We start from the raw sequence: 12,782 nt of genomic DNA on the forward strand, positions 1-12,782 counted from the left end.
AACGCTTGGCTGGTATTAGAGACAGTGATGCATGTCGTCCTCATCCTAGAAGGAACAAACATGTCAATGTCCTCACAGATCTCTCACCAGAGGAGTGCTTCAGCTGCTCCTGTGGTTGTTGACCATGAGCAGTGCTTGCTCCCTGCCGACCCTTGACTCCGTCTGACGGGGAGTCTAAGACCGAGGACCAGCCCCAGACTCCTTCTCTGTCCCCACTCACCATGGGAGAACTCCCAAGCCAACTCAAAGACAGCGTTGGTTTCCCCTGCACTTCCTGTACTTTTTTATGGAAACTTGCATTGCTGGGGACAACTAGCCTCCAAGGCAGGGGCTGTGTAGCATCCCGGGGTCGATGTGGGGACTGGGGAAGCTCCCCAGCATGCCCCAGGGCAGCGGAGTTTTGAACAATTATTGTTGTTTTATTAGATTTTTTTCACAATTATTACCTTTACCATTAATATGTTGTAAACAGTTATAGCATTGTTTCCTTAGTTAACTGTTAGAAATAATGACGTAGGAACCACAAGTTATTTTGTGTGCATGATTGGAGCTGTTCCCCTTATGTGAGTGAGTGAATGTGTTAACAACTGTGTTGTTGTGCCGTTGCTGCCATTAAAATCACAATGTTAATAGTGAAATGTATCTCTGTGTGAGTTCTTGAATCAAGAATCCCTTGCTCACCTCAACATGGAGACCTCTGAAAGGAAACCACTGAGTGAAACAGACAAACTAGCCTTAGTGTAGTAAAAAGATTACAACCACGGTCAACGTTTGGCTAGTAAGCCACTAGCCAAACGTTGACCGTGGTTGACCGTGGTTGTCATCTTATGTCCCACCTCAAATTTTCACTTCAACTTGATCTGTGAATCTAAGTACCAATCCAACTGGGCTATCCTTTTAAAGATGAGAGAAAGGCTCTTACTCGCCCTGATGTTGAAAGTCTTGATCTCGGCGCCCATGTCATTGGAGGCGTTGCATAAAGCACTGATGTCGGAGGTCACCTTGACGGACACCATGCTCTGTGTCACATGCTCATTGGCCTTGTTCACCACTTCATGCCACCTCTGCAGATGCGCACACACACACACACACACACACCCGCACAATCTTAAAATCCAAACATTATAAACATAACTCATAACTAGGGTTTGACTTTGAGTGGTGAATTGAAGGCCATCAAAAACGTTGTGGTGACTACCTCCATCCACATGAAGTATTTGGTGTGAGACTGACTGTGACAGTATTTCTTCAAGTGTACCTGACTGCCAACAATGTTCCAGGAGATGGTGGGCAGCGGGTGGCCATGGGCCTCACAACTTAAGTTGACCAGCCTCCCTGTAGCCTCCTCTATCTCCACCTCCCTGTCTTCATTCAGCTGGGGAGCACCTGAGGAACATCAAGAGCCAGGTCACCCTTCGTGTTTACAACCACTCCTCCCCCACAGTCATGTGATATTAAAAAGTAAAGTGGCCAATTTAAACAGGCAAATTAATCGCAACCATTTTTCTGAGTTTGGACTTTCAGAGGTAATGGGGTGCAAATTTTGGCATGTGATGCAAAAAAACAAAACAAAACAGCAGCACATTTAATTTGCAGCTGTAAACACACCAAGCTGGTGGCTGGGTGTGTTGTTGATCTTCTTTACCTCCAAAAAGGCATGTGGTTCAAGAGTCGTAGTGAATAGGGCTGGGTTTAGGAGTCGCAGAACTATCTTCTTCTAGCCCTTTCCGTAGCCTTACCGTACCCATAGTCCCTTACTGTAGCCTTACCGTACCCTTACCGTAGCCTTACTGTACCCTTGCCCCATCAATGGTTCTTAAAGGCAGTGGAAGTCCATTTAGTCCATTTATAGCCTGTGTTTCTCACCCTCGCACAGTCATTGTTTACTTGATTTGTTGACAGCCTAGAAATCCCAAGCTATTTTACTGGTGTCACTCTTTTCAAGTGTTCATTCCTTCATTCATTCATCTCCAGCTGCTTCTCCGGGGTCGGGTCGTGGTGGCAGCAAGCTAAGTAGGGCACGCCAGATGTCCCTCTCCCCACCAACGCCCTCCAGCTACTCCTGGGGGATGGATCTCAAGGTGTTCCCAGGCCAGATTAGACATGCAGTCCCTCCAGCGAGTGCTGGGTCTACCCCGGGGTCTCCTCCCAGTTGGCTGTGCCCGGTAAACCTCCAAGGGAATGAGCCCAGGAGGCATCCTAATCAGATGCCTGAACAACCTCAACTGGCTCCTTTCGATGCGAAGGAGCAGCAGCTCTACTCCGAGCTCCCTCCGGATGCCCGAGCTCCTCACCCTATCTCTGAGGCTGACCCAGATACCCTACGGAGAAAACTAATTTCAGCTGCTTGTATCCGCGATCTCACCCTTTCAGTCACTACCCAAAGCTCATGACCATAGGTGAGGGTTGGAACGAACACCCTTTTCAAGTGGATCAGCTGAAATTAACAAGGCAATTTAAAGGAATCAAGAAAAGAAGATAGTTGGAAGTATTACAATTGCCAATTCAAATAAATGGTGGTGAAGGTGGCTGACCTTGGACGATGATGTGGACAGAGCTGGTGGTCCGCAGGGCAGGGAACGAAGGAACCGTCACGTGGCACACGTACTCCCCACTCGTGTCATAGGTGGCATCCTGCAGGGACAGCGTGTGCCCTCTGCCAACCTGCTTTCCATCCTGTTCCCATCACGTGTTCCCAGCGACAAACAAGACAGAATGAAACAAGTGGCCACGTGTAAGAAGGGAGAGACTTCAGAATGTAAAGGCAGGGATATTAGCATCCAAAAGAGATACTTAAATAAGCAGAGTGCCTGGTGAAATTCTGGAGTCACATAAATATTTTCTTTTTCTTTTCCAGAAAGCAAGGCTATTGTACGGCTCCAACACTACTCAATGCCCCAAATTTGTCACCTGCAGGTTGGCATACCATGGAGGCAGGCATTTCTTAGCAGTTTATTTACCATTACTATGAACATTCAAAAAGAGCTATATATTTTTTTAAATTTCCTCCCCAGTTGTATCCGGCCAATTACGCCACTATTCTGAGCAAATCCCGGTCACTCCTCCACCCCCTCTGCCGATCCAGGGAGGGCTGCAGACTACCACATATCTCCTCTGATACATGTGGAGTCACCAGCCGCTTCTTTTCACCTGACAGTGAGGAGTTTCACCAGGGGGACGTAGTGTGTGGAAGGATCATGTTATCCCCCCAGTTCCCCCTCCCCCCCGAACAGACACCCCAACCGACCAGAGGAGGCGCTAGTGCAGCGACCAGGACACATACCCACATCCGGCTTTCCACCCACAGACACGGCCAACTGCGTCTGTAGGGACGCCCGACCAAGCTGGAGGTAACACGAGGATTCGAACCGGCGATCCCTGTGTTGGTAGGCAATGGAATAGACTGCCACGCCACCCGGACGCCAAAAAGAGCTAAATTTTGAGCTAACTGGGATCTTCCATCAGCAAGTCTAGATCTTATAAACATCTGCCCAGGAACTCCTGCAGGAACTGAGAAAGTCAAAACACGTCTGGCTGGAGGTGTGCGGCGCACCTTGAACCAGGTGGTGGAGGTGTGCAGTGATGACAGGGCGTTGCAGGTGGCTGTCAGGCTCTCTCCTCTGAACATCACCTCTGAATCTTGTGGTACCACCACGGCCTTGTCCAGGTCTGAAGACATGCCAAGAACAGCCCAACACAAGGACAAGAAAAAGGTCCCCGGTGACAAGACTGGCCAAACATCTCCAACCAGCAAGTCTTACAACACAGCACAGTAAAAGCCTCTATAAAATGTCTTGTCAAATTGAAGAAAAAAAAGAATATAAAATTCATTACAATTTATGAACAAAAACATTACACATATCTTACTATGAACCCTTTATGTATTCATCAATTAACTGATTTGTCCACCTAGGTTTATCTTGTGAAATTAAAAGTGACGGTTGATTCTGAATTACAGTGCTATTTAATTGGTGAAATACTAAATATAAATAAAAACCAATTTTCAGATTTAAATACAAAAACCCCCCAATAACAACAGGATTAAGATTCTCAATCCCTTAATAGACCCTGTCCACATGCCAACTGCAGCAGAGTCATTAAGTAGCCATAAAAATCATGTCGATATAGTAAAACAATCTTAGATGAGATGGCAGCGTCCATGCTTAACTGGACTCCAAAATATTTTATTGCATCTCAACTTTGAAGGTGGTAGTGTTAATCTGTGCATTTATGTGCTCGTGTGTGTGTGTCTAATAATTGTAAGTGTAGGACTCATGCGTTGGACCAAAGGACTCACAAATAGAAGATGGTCATCACTGGATAAGATGGACAACCAGCAAGTGTGTGTGTGTGTGTGTTGGTTGTGTACGGTCAGTTCTCACAGTGCACAGTGAGCTGCAGCTGTCCGGTGGCCTGGGTGGAGGAGTGTGTGTGCAGAGGCTGACACTGGTAAACTCCGCTGTGTCTGCGGGTCACTTGTGAAAGCACTAACGTGTCACCGCTGCTGCCCAGCTCTACTTCTGGCTCCTACGATGAAACACAGGGTGTGCATCCGTCATCGCAATCAAAATCAATCAGCGTTATACTATCTTTGTAATTATCCAACTTTGCACGTACTATTGCTAACATGAAGCAACAGGAATTTTTGGTTTACAAATTAGGAAATAAAGATCCAAGAATATCAAAGATTATTCAACTTGAGTGGGTAAGAGAGAAAAGGAAATGAGGGAAAGATTAGTGTCATCTACACACAGCACAAAAAGCAAAATAAAGGTCGATATTATCAAGGCTTCATATTAATCATATTATTTCACACTGAGTACTGTAGTGATGGGACATTTGATTATTTCACAGAACAACCATACAAATGTCTCAGGTCATGATCTTAGACTTAGACTTAGACTACTTTTATTGTCATCGCCTCATATGCATGTCTCATACACACAAGGGAATGAAATTATGTTTCACAAGGACCACAGTGTCGCATAAAAACAAATAACACACAATAAATATTAAAAACAAAAAGTGCATTAAAAGCAAAAATTACTTCACAGACCTAAACACCACAAGCACACCTGACACGGACAGTGAGAAAGACGGTTAAAAAGTCATTTTATGGAAGGTCTAAGTGTTCAGGCTGTTGAGGAACCTCACAGCTTGAGGAGTGAAACTGTTGCATAGTCTGGTGGAGGCAGCACTGATGCTCCGGTACCTCCTGCCAGAGGGTTGGAGGGTGAAGTGGATGTGGGAAGGGTGGGTGGGGTCCTTCATGATGCAGCTGAGAGCCTGCCGGGTGCACCGTGCATCATAGATGGCCTGGATGGATGGGAGAGCAGTTCCTATGATCTTTCCAGCCTTCTTCACTCTCCGCTGTAGGGGTTTGCAGTCGGAGGGAGGCCTTGCAGGTCCCATGCCAGACAGAGATCCAGCTGGTCAGGATGCTCTCTATGGTGCCTCTGTAGAATGTGATGAGGATGGGTGGGGGGAGACTCGCCTTCATCAGACACCACAGGAAGTGAGGACGAAGCTGGGCCTTCTTGGAGAGCGCAGTGACATGCGAGGACCAGGAGAGGTCCTCTGTGATGTGGACTCCCAGGAACTTAACCCTGCTGACTCTCTCCACGTCCACACCATTGATGGTCAGAGGGGTATGGTGGGTGCTGGTCTTTCTAAAGTCAATAATGACCTCCTTAGTTTTCCCTATGTTTCAGAAGAGGTTGTTGTTCTTGCACCTCTTGATTGTCATTTCCACTACAGATGGTACTGCAAGGTGCTTCACATCACAGCCTCCACAAACACAACATGTAGGGTACACCAGAAGAAAGAATGATCCTGATTTATTTCTAACTAGTATGTGGTCCTCTTGGTGCACTTGACCACAACATTTAATTAATAAATACACGAATGAATAAATTGGTGACTGACAACATTTCCCTCGACACCGGCAGCAACCATAATGTATTCGACACCCCTGCATGGCCCCCCCTCCTGCTGCACGCCAGGGCCTGGTTTACTGGATAACAGCTCATTCCAGCTACTGAAGAACACAGTGTTTTGCAAATATCTTGCATTTACTTGATATACTAATGTCAGTGTAGAGGCCTGCCGTACAATGTGTTGACTCCAAATGAGGCTACCGGGTATTCACCATACTTCCTCATGTTCGGAGGGGAAGCCCGTTTACCAGCAGACGTTTGCTTCAGGGTGTTGACAGATGGAACATCAACAACCTCCCACCTGAAATACGTAGCAAGGATGAAGAAAGAACTGCAAGCAGCCTATCAGTCGGCTCGATCCACTCCTGAAAAATGAACCAAGGTAACAAAGAAAGATATGACCGGAAAGTGAGAAAGTGCGTTGCCATTGCTTGAACCCCCGGGGATAGAGTCCTAATTCGAAACCTCGGCCTGAAAGGGAAACAAAAGCTTGCTGACCGCTAGAGTGCAAGTCCTTATGTAGTTGAGAGTCAGATGTCTGATCTTCCTGTCTATCGTCTTAAGCCTGTGGATGGTTCGGGACCCGTCAAGGGTGCACTCACTAAGGACACGGCTGCACTGTGCATTAGGCTGCGCCACCGATGACTTATCTGCTCTTGATACAGCTTATGGCACTACAGAGAGTGGAGCAGACCTTCTTGCCAAGTTCAGACACACATACCAGAATGAAGGAGAAAAACTCTCTGCTTTCCTGTTTCGTCTTGACAAACTTCTCCACTGCGCTCTCCTGAAGGGAGGAATTGAAGCTGAAGGCCTGAATCGAGCACGGAGGGAACGGCTCATCAAGGGTGCACTCTCTTAGACTGAAATCACACGGGCTGAGCTAAGCAGGATATCGAAGCTCACAAAAGAATCAAAGAATTATGGCAAATGCACTACTCCACTTACTTTACCCCTATTGAAACATGCATAAACGTGCAGACTAGAAAATACATTTCACATATCCATATTCCCGTATTTGGCAGGCCTCTACATTAGTTAATCTTAAATAAATGCAAAATAAAAAAATGCTTTAGAATGGGAATGAAACTGTCAACCGTATCCTTTTCCAAGTGGGTCACATTAAAATCCCCTCAGCCTGTGAAGGCAGCTGAACTGGATTTTGACTTTTGTGTATTTTGGCGTGTGTGTGACATGGGAATGAGCAGCTCTCTGAGCCAGTATTTCAGTTTTCTGATGTGCAGCCCCAGAGGACTTCACTCCCCAGCCTGGTGATGCAGGGTCAGACATTGCCGACACATGCGGAGACCTCGAACACTCAGTTCCACGAGGGGCACGAGATGTCTGCATAACAAAAACATTCCCTGCATGTCTCAGCTACTTAGCCATTCTCTCTTGTTGCCAGATCGGAGCCTTGACTTCTCCATGAGGAGCAAAGACCTTTCATTCTTACTTGTTCTCTGTGGAAAATGAAGGGAGGTGGGGGAAAGCCATCGCCTTGGCAGTGCAGCACCACCGTATCGCCCTCTTTGACCAAGCCCTGGGGGGAGTCTTTCCAAAGCTTAACCACGGTCGTAGGGTCTGCAAATGCACCATGCATGCAAATACACACACAGAGACACACACACACATGTGCAAAGTAATGTTGATCAATTACCCAGGGACATAATAAAGACACTTTTACAAGGCCAGATATACATTTAAGGCTCACAACAGTAGCTGTTTTGGCCCAGACACACGGCGTACTAAGAGATTTAAATTACAGACCTGTCTTGAAAACATTGTGGTTATTACAAAAAATCCTTCACTGTACGGTTGGAATTAAACATTATACATTATACAACATTACTGACACTGATTTGTTTCTGAAAACATTTGTCTTTGCGATCACGTGAGGAGGAACATGGGAACTAATACGATCAGGAGTGGGCCTCTGCTAACCTTAGAAGATCTAGACAGCAAGGCACAAACTGTAACATCATAGCACAAGGGACCCAGATTAAGTCACCAAGTCATCAAAAATGGTGCACATTTGTATATATTTCAAATGTCACATATGTAACAAAGGGAGTTATTTGGTAAAGCGCAAGGCAGGCATATCATGAATAAATACTCAGTCGGCATGCAGGTTTCACGGCGCTTACAGTGCACGGTGATGTTAATTTCCACTGATTCGACCGTCCTGATGGCTCCGGGGACAAAAAAGCTGACCTCGCAAGAAAAGTGAGAATCCTTATCCTCCTTCGTTACTTTGTAGTGCAGCTCACTCTGGACAGTGTAGAAGCCGGACTCCCGGGTCACCAGCGTCACCACGTTCACACCTTGGTAAAGCAGAGGAAGAGTACGGACGATACTGACGGCTCAGGTCAAATCAACACTGAGAAAGGCATCACATTTAAGACAAGGCTACATAATTGTCTTGTCCTTTCTGTCAGAGCTTGGAATATCACGCACCAAAAAATATAAAATACTTAAACAGAAAAAACAGGAGACTTTTTTACTTTAAATGTAATATGTAGGATATTTTGGCCTTCTGAAGAAAAATAGGATTAGTATACAGGGGTTGATAAACAGTACTGACTGAAAGAAGATAAATCATTCAACCAGGGCTGTCCCGGGGGGGGGTGGATGGGGGGCAGGCACAGGCAAATCATCATTTTGCAGGGTGAATTGTACTGCACAGCGGTGTTATACGGTGATGTGTCAAAACATTATGGCCTCACAGATGAACCGAATAACGCTGATCATCTCCAAACAAGGGTGCATGTCAAGGTCTGGGTAGATTAGATGGTAAGTGAACAGTCAGTCCTCATAGTCAACATGTTGGATAGAGGAGAAATGGCCAGGGGCAAAGACCTCAGTGGCTTTGACAGGGGCCAAATTGTTATGGCCAGACGACTGATCAGAACGTCTCTGAAACAGCAAGGCTCGTAGGATGCTCTCAGTCAGCAGCGGTGAGTACCTACCGACAGTGGTCCGAGGAGGGACAAATCACAAACCCACCACAGGGTGTTGGGTGCCCAATGCTCATCGATGCATAAGGGCAACGAAGGCTATCCTGTCTGGTCCGAACCCACAGAAGGTCTACTGTGGCATAAATCCCACTGTGTAGCTGTAGACTGGTTAGAGTACCCATGATGACCCCTGTCCACCAGCAAAAGCCCCTTAAATGGGCACGCAAGCATTGGAACTGGACCTTGGAGCAGTGGAAGAAGGTCACCTGGTCCAATGAGTCCTGTTTTCTTTTAGATCACATGGATGGTCGTGTAAATGTGCGTTGTTTACCTGGGGAAGTGATAGCGCCAGGACGCACTATGGGAAGATGACAAGCCAGGGGAGGCAGTGTGATGCTCTGGGCAATGTTCTGCTGGGATACCCTGGGTCCAGCCAGTCATGTGGATGTCAATTTGACATGTGCCACCTACCTAAACATCCTTGCAGACTAGGTACACCCCTTCATGGCAATGGTATTCCCTGATGGTAATGGTCTCTTTCAGCAGGATAATGCACCCTGCCACACTGCACACATTTTTTGGGAATGGTTTGAGAAACATGATGAAGTGTTCAAGGTGTTGCCCTGGCCTTAAGTCCAGAGTGTCCCCCTTGTTGTGTGTGGGCTCTGTCACATGCTGAGTCCGTCCATAATGATCAAGAACACAACACAGTTTAGTTCCTTTGTCCAGGGGGTTGTCAGCATGGATGTTTAAATCACCAGCCACAGCTACACTGTCAAATTCAATACAGATTATAGACAGCAGTTCAGTTAAGTCATAAAAACCTGCATTGCATTTAGGGGGCCTATAGATATTTAGAAATATAACTGGAGAAGAGGACCTCAACTGAACAGTCACATATTCAAAAGAATTAAAATTTCCATAAACTATCGTCTTGCATTGGAGCAAATCATTCAAAAAATGGCAACTCCACCTCCTTTCTTATTCTGTCTGGTTTCGCTCACAAAACTGAAGCTGGCGGGGGTTGACTCAGTAAGAACAGTTGTGCTGTTGTCTTGGTCTAACCAGGTTTCAGCTGAAAACATGAAATTGAGATTGAGCTTGATGATATAATCATTGATTAAAAATGTTTTTTTTCCTGCCAAAGACCTGATGTTTATTAATATATGTTTAAATGTAGTGTGTTAAAAGTATTACTTTTTTGCCACAGGCTGGTCTACAACTGGAGTCAGACTAGATAAAGTAGCTGTGCACTTAGAGTACACTTTGGTCCTCCTGAAGCTGGTCAAAACAGTAAGTGCAGACCTTGGAGTTGCTCCTCGCTGTCTGGGGTGGGCTGTAACAGCAGCAATGGGTCTATACCCAGTAAGCAGAGGGAGACATGAGCTGGGGTGGGGGGGGGGGGTAAGGACCCAGTCGGTCCTAGTGGTCAGCATGCCCTGTAATGCTGACTGAAGGGAGACTGCTCTTTGATTATTTGGATAAGTGGGCACTTTTGGTGCTGCATAATAGCTCGTCAATCCCTTTTATCTGCATCCTTAGGTTGTGTGAGATCATCATCATCATCATCATTACATTTATATAGCGCTTCACATTTTCTTATTAAGACATTGTTTTGGGTTTCCAGAATCTAATGGTGTCTTGATTACTTATAATAGTTACCATTAAAATCCACCATCTGATTCTTGGTTAATAAAAAATAATCATCTCTGAGAGGTGGTGGGGTGGGGGGGGCGAGCTGGGAATGATCCATGGTGTTGTCCTTGTTTTCTTCGGTAGGAAAGATTGCTCTACTTTTCCCAGATTTTCCTGACCCTTTCCAAATGCCAGCAGTGGGGTGCTGGAATTCACAGGTTAAGTTGGCAGTAAGCAAGTGGACCCCCACTCTGTTTAAATGGCGTATTTAATGCCAACAAGCGGCTGAAACGTTCAATTCCTTTCACTAAAGTGGGGATTGGACCTGACACAAATATCTGAGCAGGGACTTGTTGTAGAATGTCCATTAGGTCCCCTTTTAACAGCTCTGATATATGAGTCATTCCAACATGCACAATAAGTGTGTCTGTGCCCGGAAGAAGTATTTGGACCATGTCACTAACCGTAGCATTGGGTAGACAGACAGTAACTTCATTAGCTTTAGCAGCTACTGATCTGTCGTTTACCTCTGGGTGCTGACAAGAGACGCTCCTCGTGGTGTGTCACGGGCCATGGCTGCACAGGTCTCGGTGTTAGCTTCTGAGTTAGCGGTGCTAATGCTAGCTGTGGCATTACCATTGTGCTCACTGACAGCCAATAGCACATATCCAGATCCGATGTGGTTTCGGTCTCAAGCAGGTTCAGGCCGGACCAGGAAATAGTGTATGCATAGTCATCGGTGCAGGGCTCATTATGTCTGAAAGCCACTCCGCAACGCGCTTCATGTCCCTGGTTCTGACCGTAAGCCGGTTCTGGGACATCAGCTTGGGAAGCAGCAAAAGAGTGTCAGTAAGTTTTTCGTCCTCCTGTATTTGGTAGCAGAATATTCTTTTTTCAAACTGTGATTTTCTGGCTGAGGGTGGCACAGCTCAGTGGAGGGAGAAGAGAGATTTTTCCCAAAGTAAAACAAAGCCTCCGGCTGTCCAACTTCTGCGAACATAAACCTGGTTTATGCTCTCTTCAACTTTAACTGAATAGGATCAAAACAAAGAAAACCCAATTTGGTTCCCAAGGGCAGCGGGACTCGTGTTTCAGCCTCCGTGCCATGGACAGACAATCTCTTCTCTTCAGAGAGATGAAATCTGAAAACTCGGAAAATCGTGGTCACTTTTACAAATAAACAAGTTGTTAAGTACTGCTCATGGAGAAGTAGCAAAAAGTTAAAAAAAAGTAGGACAACTTGGAAAGTCAAAGAGCAAAGTGGAGAGCAAGAGCAAAAGCGTCTGTACTGTAGTGTGAGCGGGAGCACAAGATCAAGACAAACTTGAAATAATCAACCATTTAGGCTACATACTGTCTCTGGAGTAACAGCTCTAACAGCTGTGAGGGTGCAGGTATTCCCCAATCCTCGGTAGATAGGATGTGTGACTATTTTAACTGTAATTAATGGTCAGAACAATTTGCGTATAGAAATGGCATCAGATCTCGGCTTTTGCTCATTATGCAACATGCACGTTACTCCTGTCTGTGCCCTTGACCAAGGTAATGGGAAAAGAACTGGAGTTGGTCCCCGGGCACAGCATGAAGGCAGCAGCCCCTTGCTCCTATAGCTACACAGATCACAGCTAGGATAGGTTAATTTGCAGTAATTGCATTTCCCCAAGGGGATTAATAAAGGAAACTTAATCAGCGGTCACTTGGGATCGAGTATGACTGTCCTCCTTCTAGGTCCTTGTGGGTATCCTTGCAGCAGGACGCCTGCGTCTGACAGCTTTTTATGTGGAGTGGCTGATGCACCTGCAGCCATCCCATGGTCCTTGTCAGGGGGTGGCCAGAGTCCGATTGCATGCTCAATGGCCGCTTTCCTCTGCCCACTCAAGATGCTGATTTCCTTGCGTATGTCGCTGTTCTGTGTCCGCTTTCTCATCCATTTTTGCCAGCCGGTCAGATTTTAAAGACGTAGTTGCCAGGAGTATAGCTGACTGACCTGAGTCCGCTGGGTTCACACCCCCTGCATGTTCAGTCACCTTAGCATTCCTCCTCAGATCATGTGTACTATTCATCTCTGTGAATAGTACACATGGCCGTAGTGTGAATAGTACTACCCACAGACTGTGAATAATACAGCGAGTGATGAAACGTTTCTCTCTCATCAAACGTTGTGTCCAGATGAACTGATTCACCTTTCTGTGGTTTTCTTACCTGGATTATTGAGCATGCATGAAGACATTATGACATAAGGTTTTTATGGGGCCTC

General features: G+C 46.1%; 1 protein-coding gene across 1 annotated transcript in view; it reads right to left on the reverse strand.

Moving 5' to 3' along the window:
• Positions 1–12,782, reverse strand: part of LOC130117279 (cell surface glycoprotein MUC18-like) — a 49,841-nt gene that overhangs the window by 21,774 nt on the left and 15,285 nt on the right. The window contains exons 6-12 of the mRNA XM_056285488.1: positions 8,081–8,257; positions 7,390–7,517; positions 4,383–4,527; positions 3,554–3,669; positions 2,535–2,676; positions 1,259–1,386; positions 923–1,064 (exon numbers count right to left, since the gene is read on the reverse strand). Coding sequence (XP_056141463.1) covers positions 923–1,064; positions 1,259–1,386; positions 2,535–2,676; positions 3,554–3,669; positions 4,383–4,527; positions 7,390–7,517; positions 8,081–8,257 — 978 coding nt within the window. The remainder of the gene's footprint in view (positions 1–922; positions 1,065–1,258; positions 1,387–2,534; positions 2,677–3,553; positions 3,670–4,382; positions 4,528–7,389; positions 7,518–8,080; positions 8,258–12,782) is intronic.

Source organism: Lampris incognitus, chromosome 8, assembly GCF_029633865.1.
Source record: "Lampris incognitus isolate fLamInc1 chromosome 8, fLamInc1.hap2, whole genome shotgun sequence".
Taxonomy (NCBI): domain Eukaryota; kingdom Metazoa; phylum Chordata; class Actinopteri; order Lampriformes; family Lampridae; genus Lampris; species Lampris incognitus.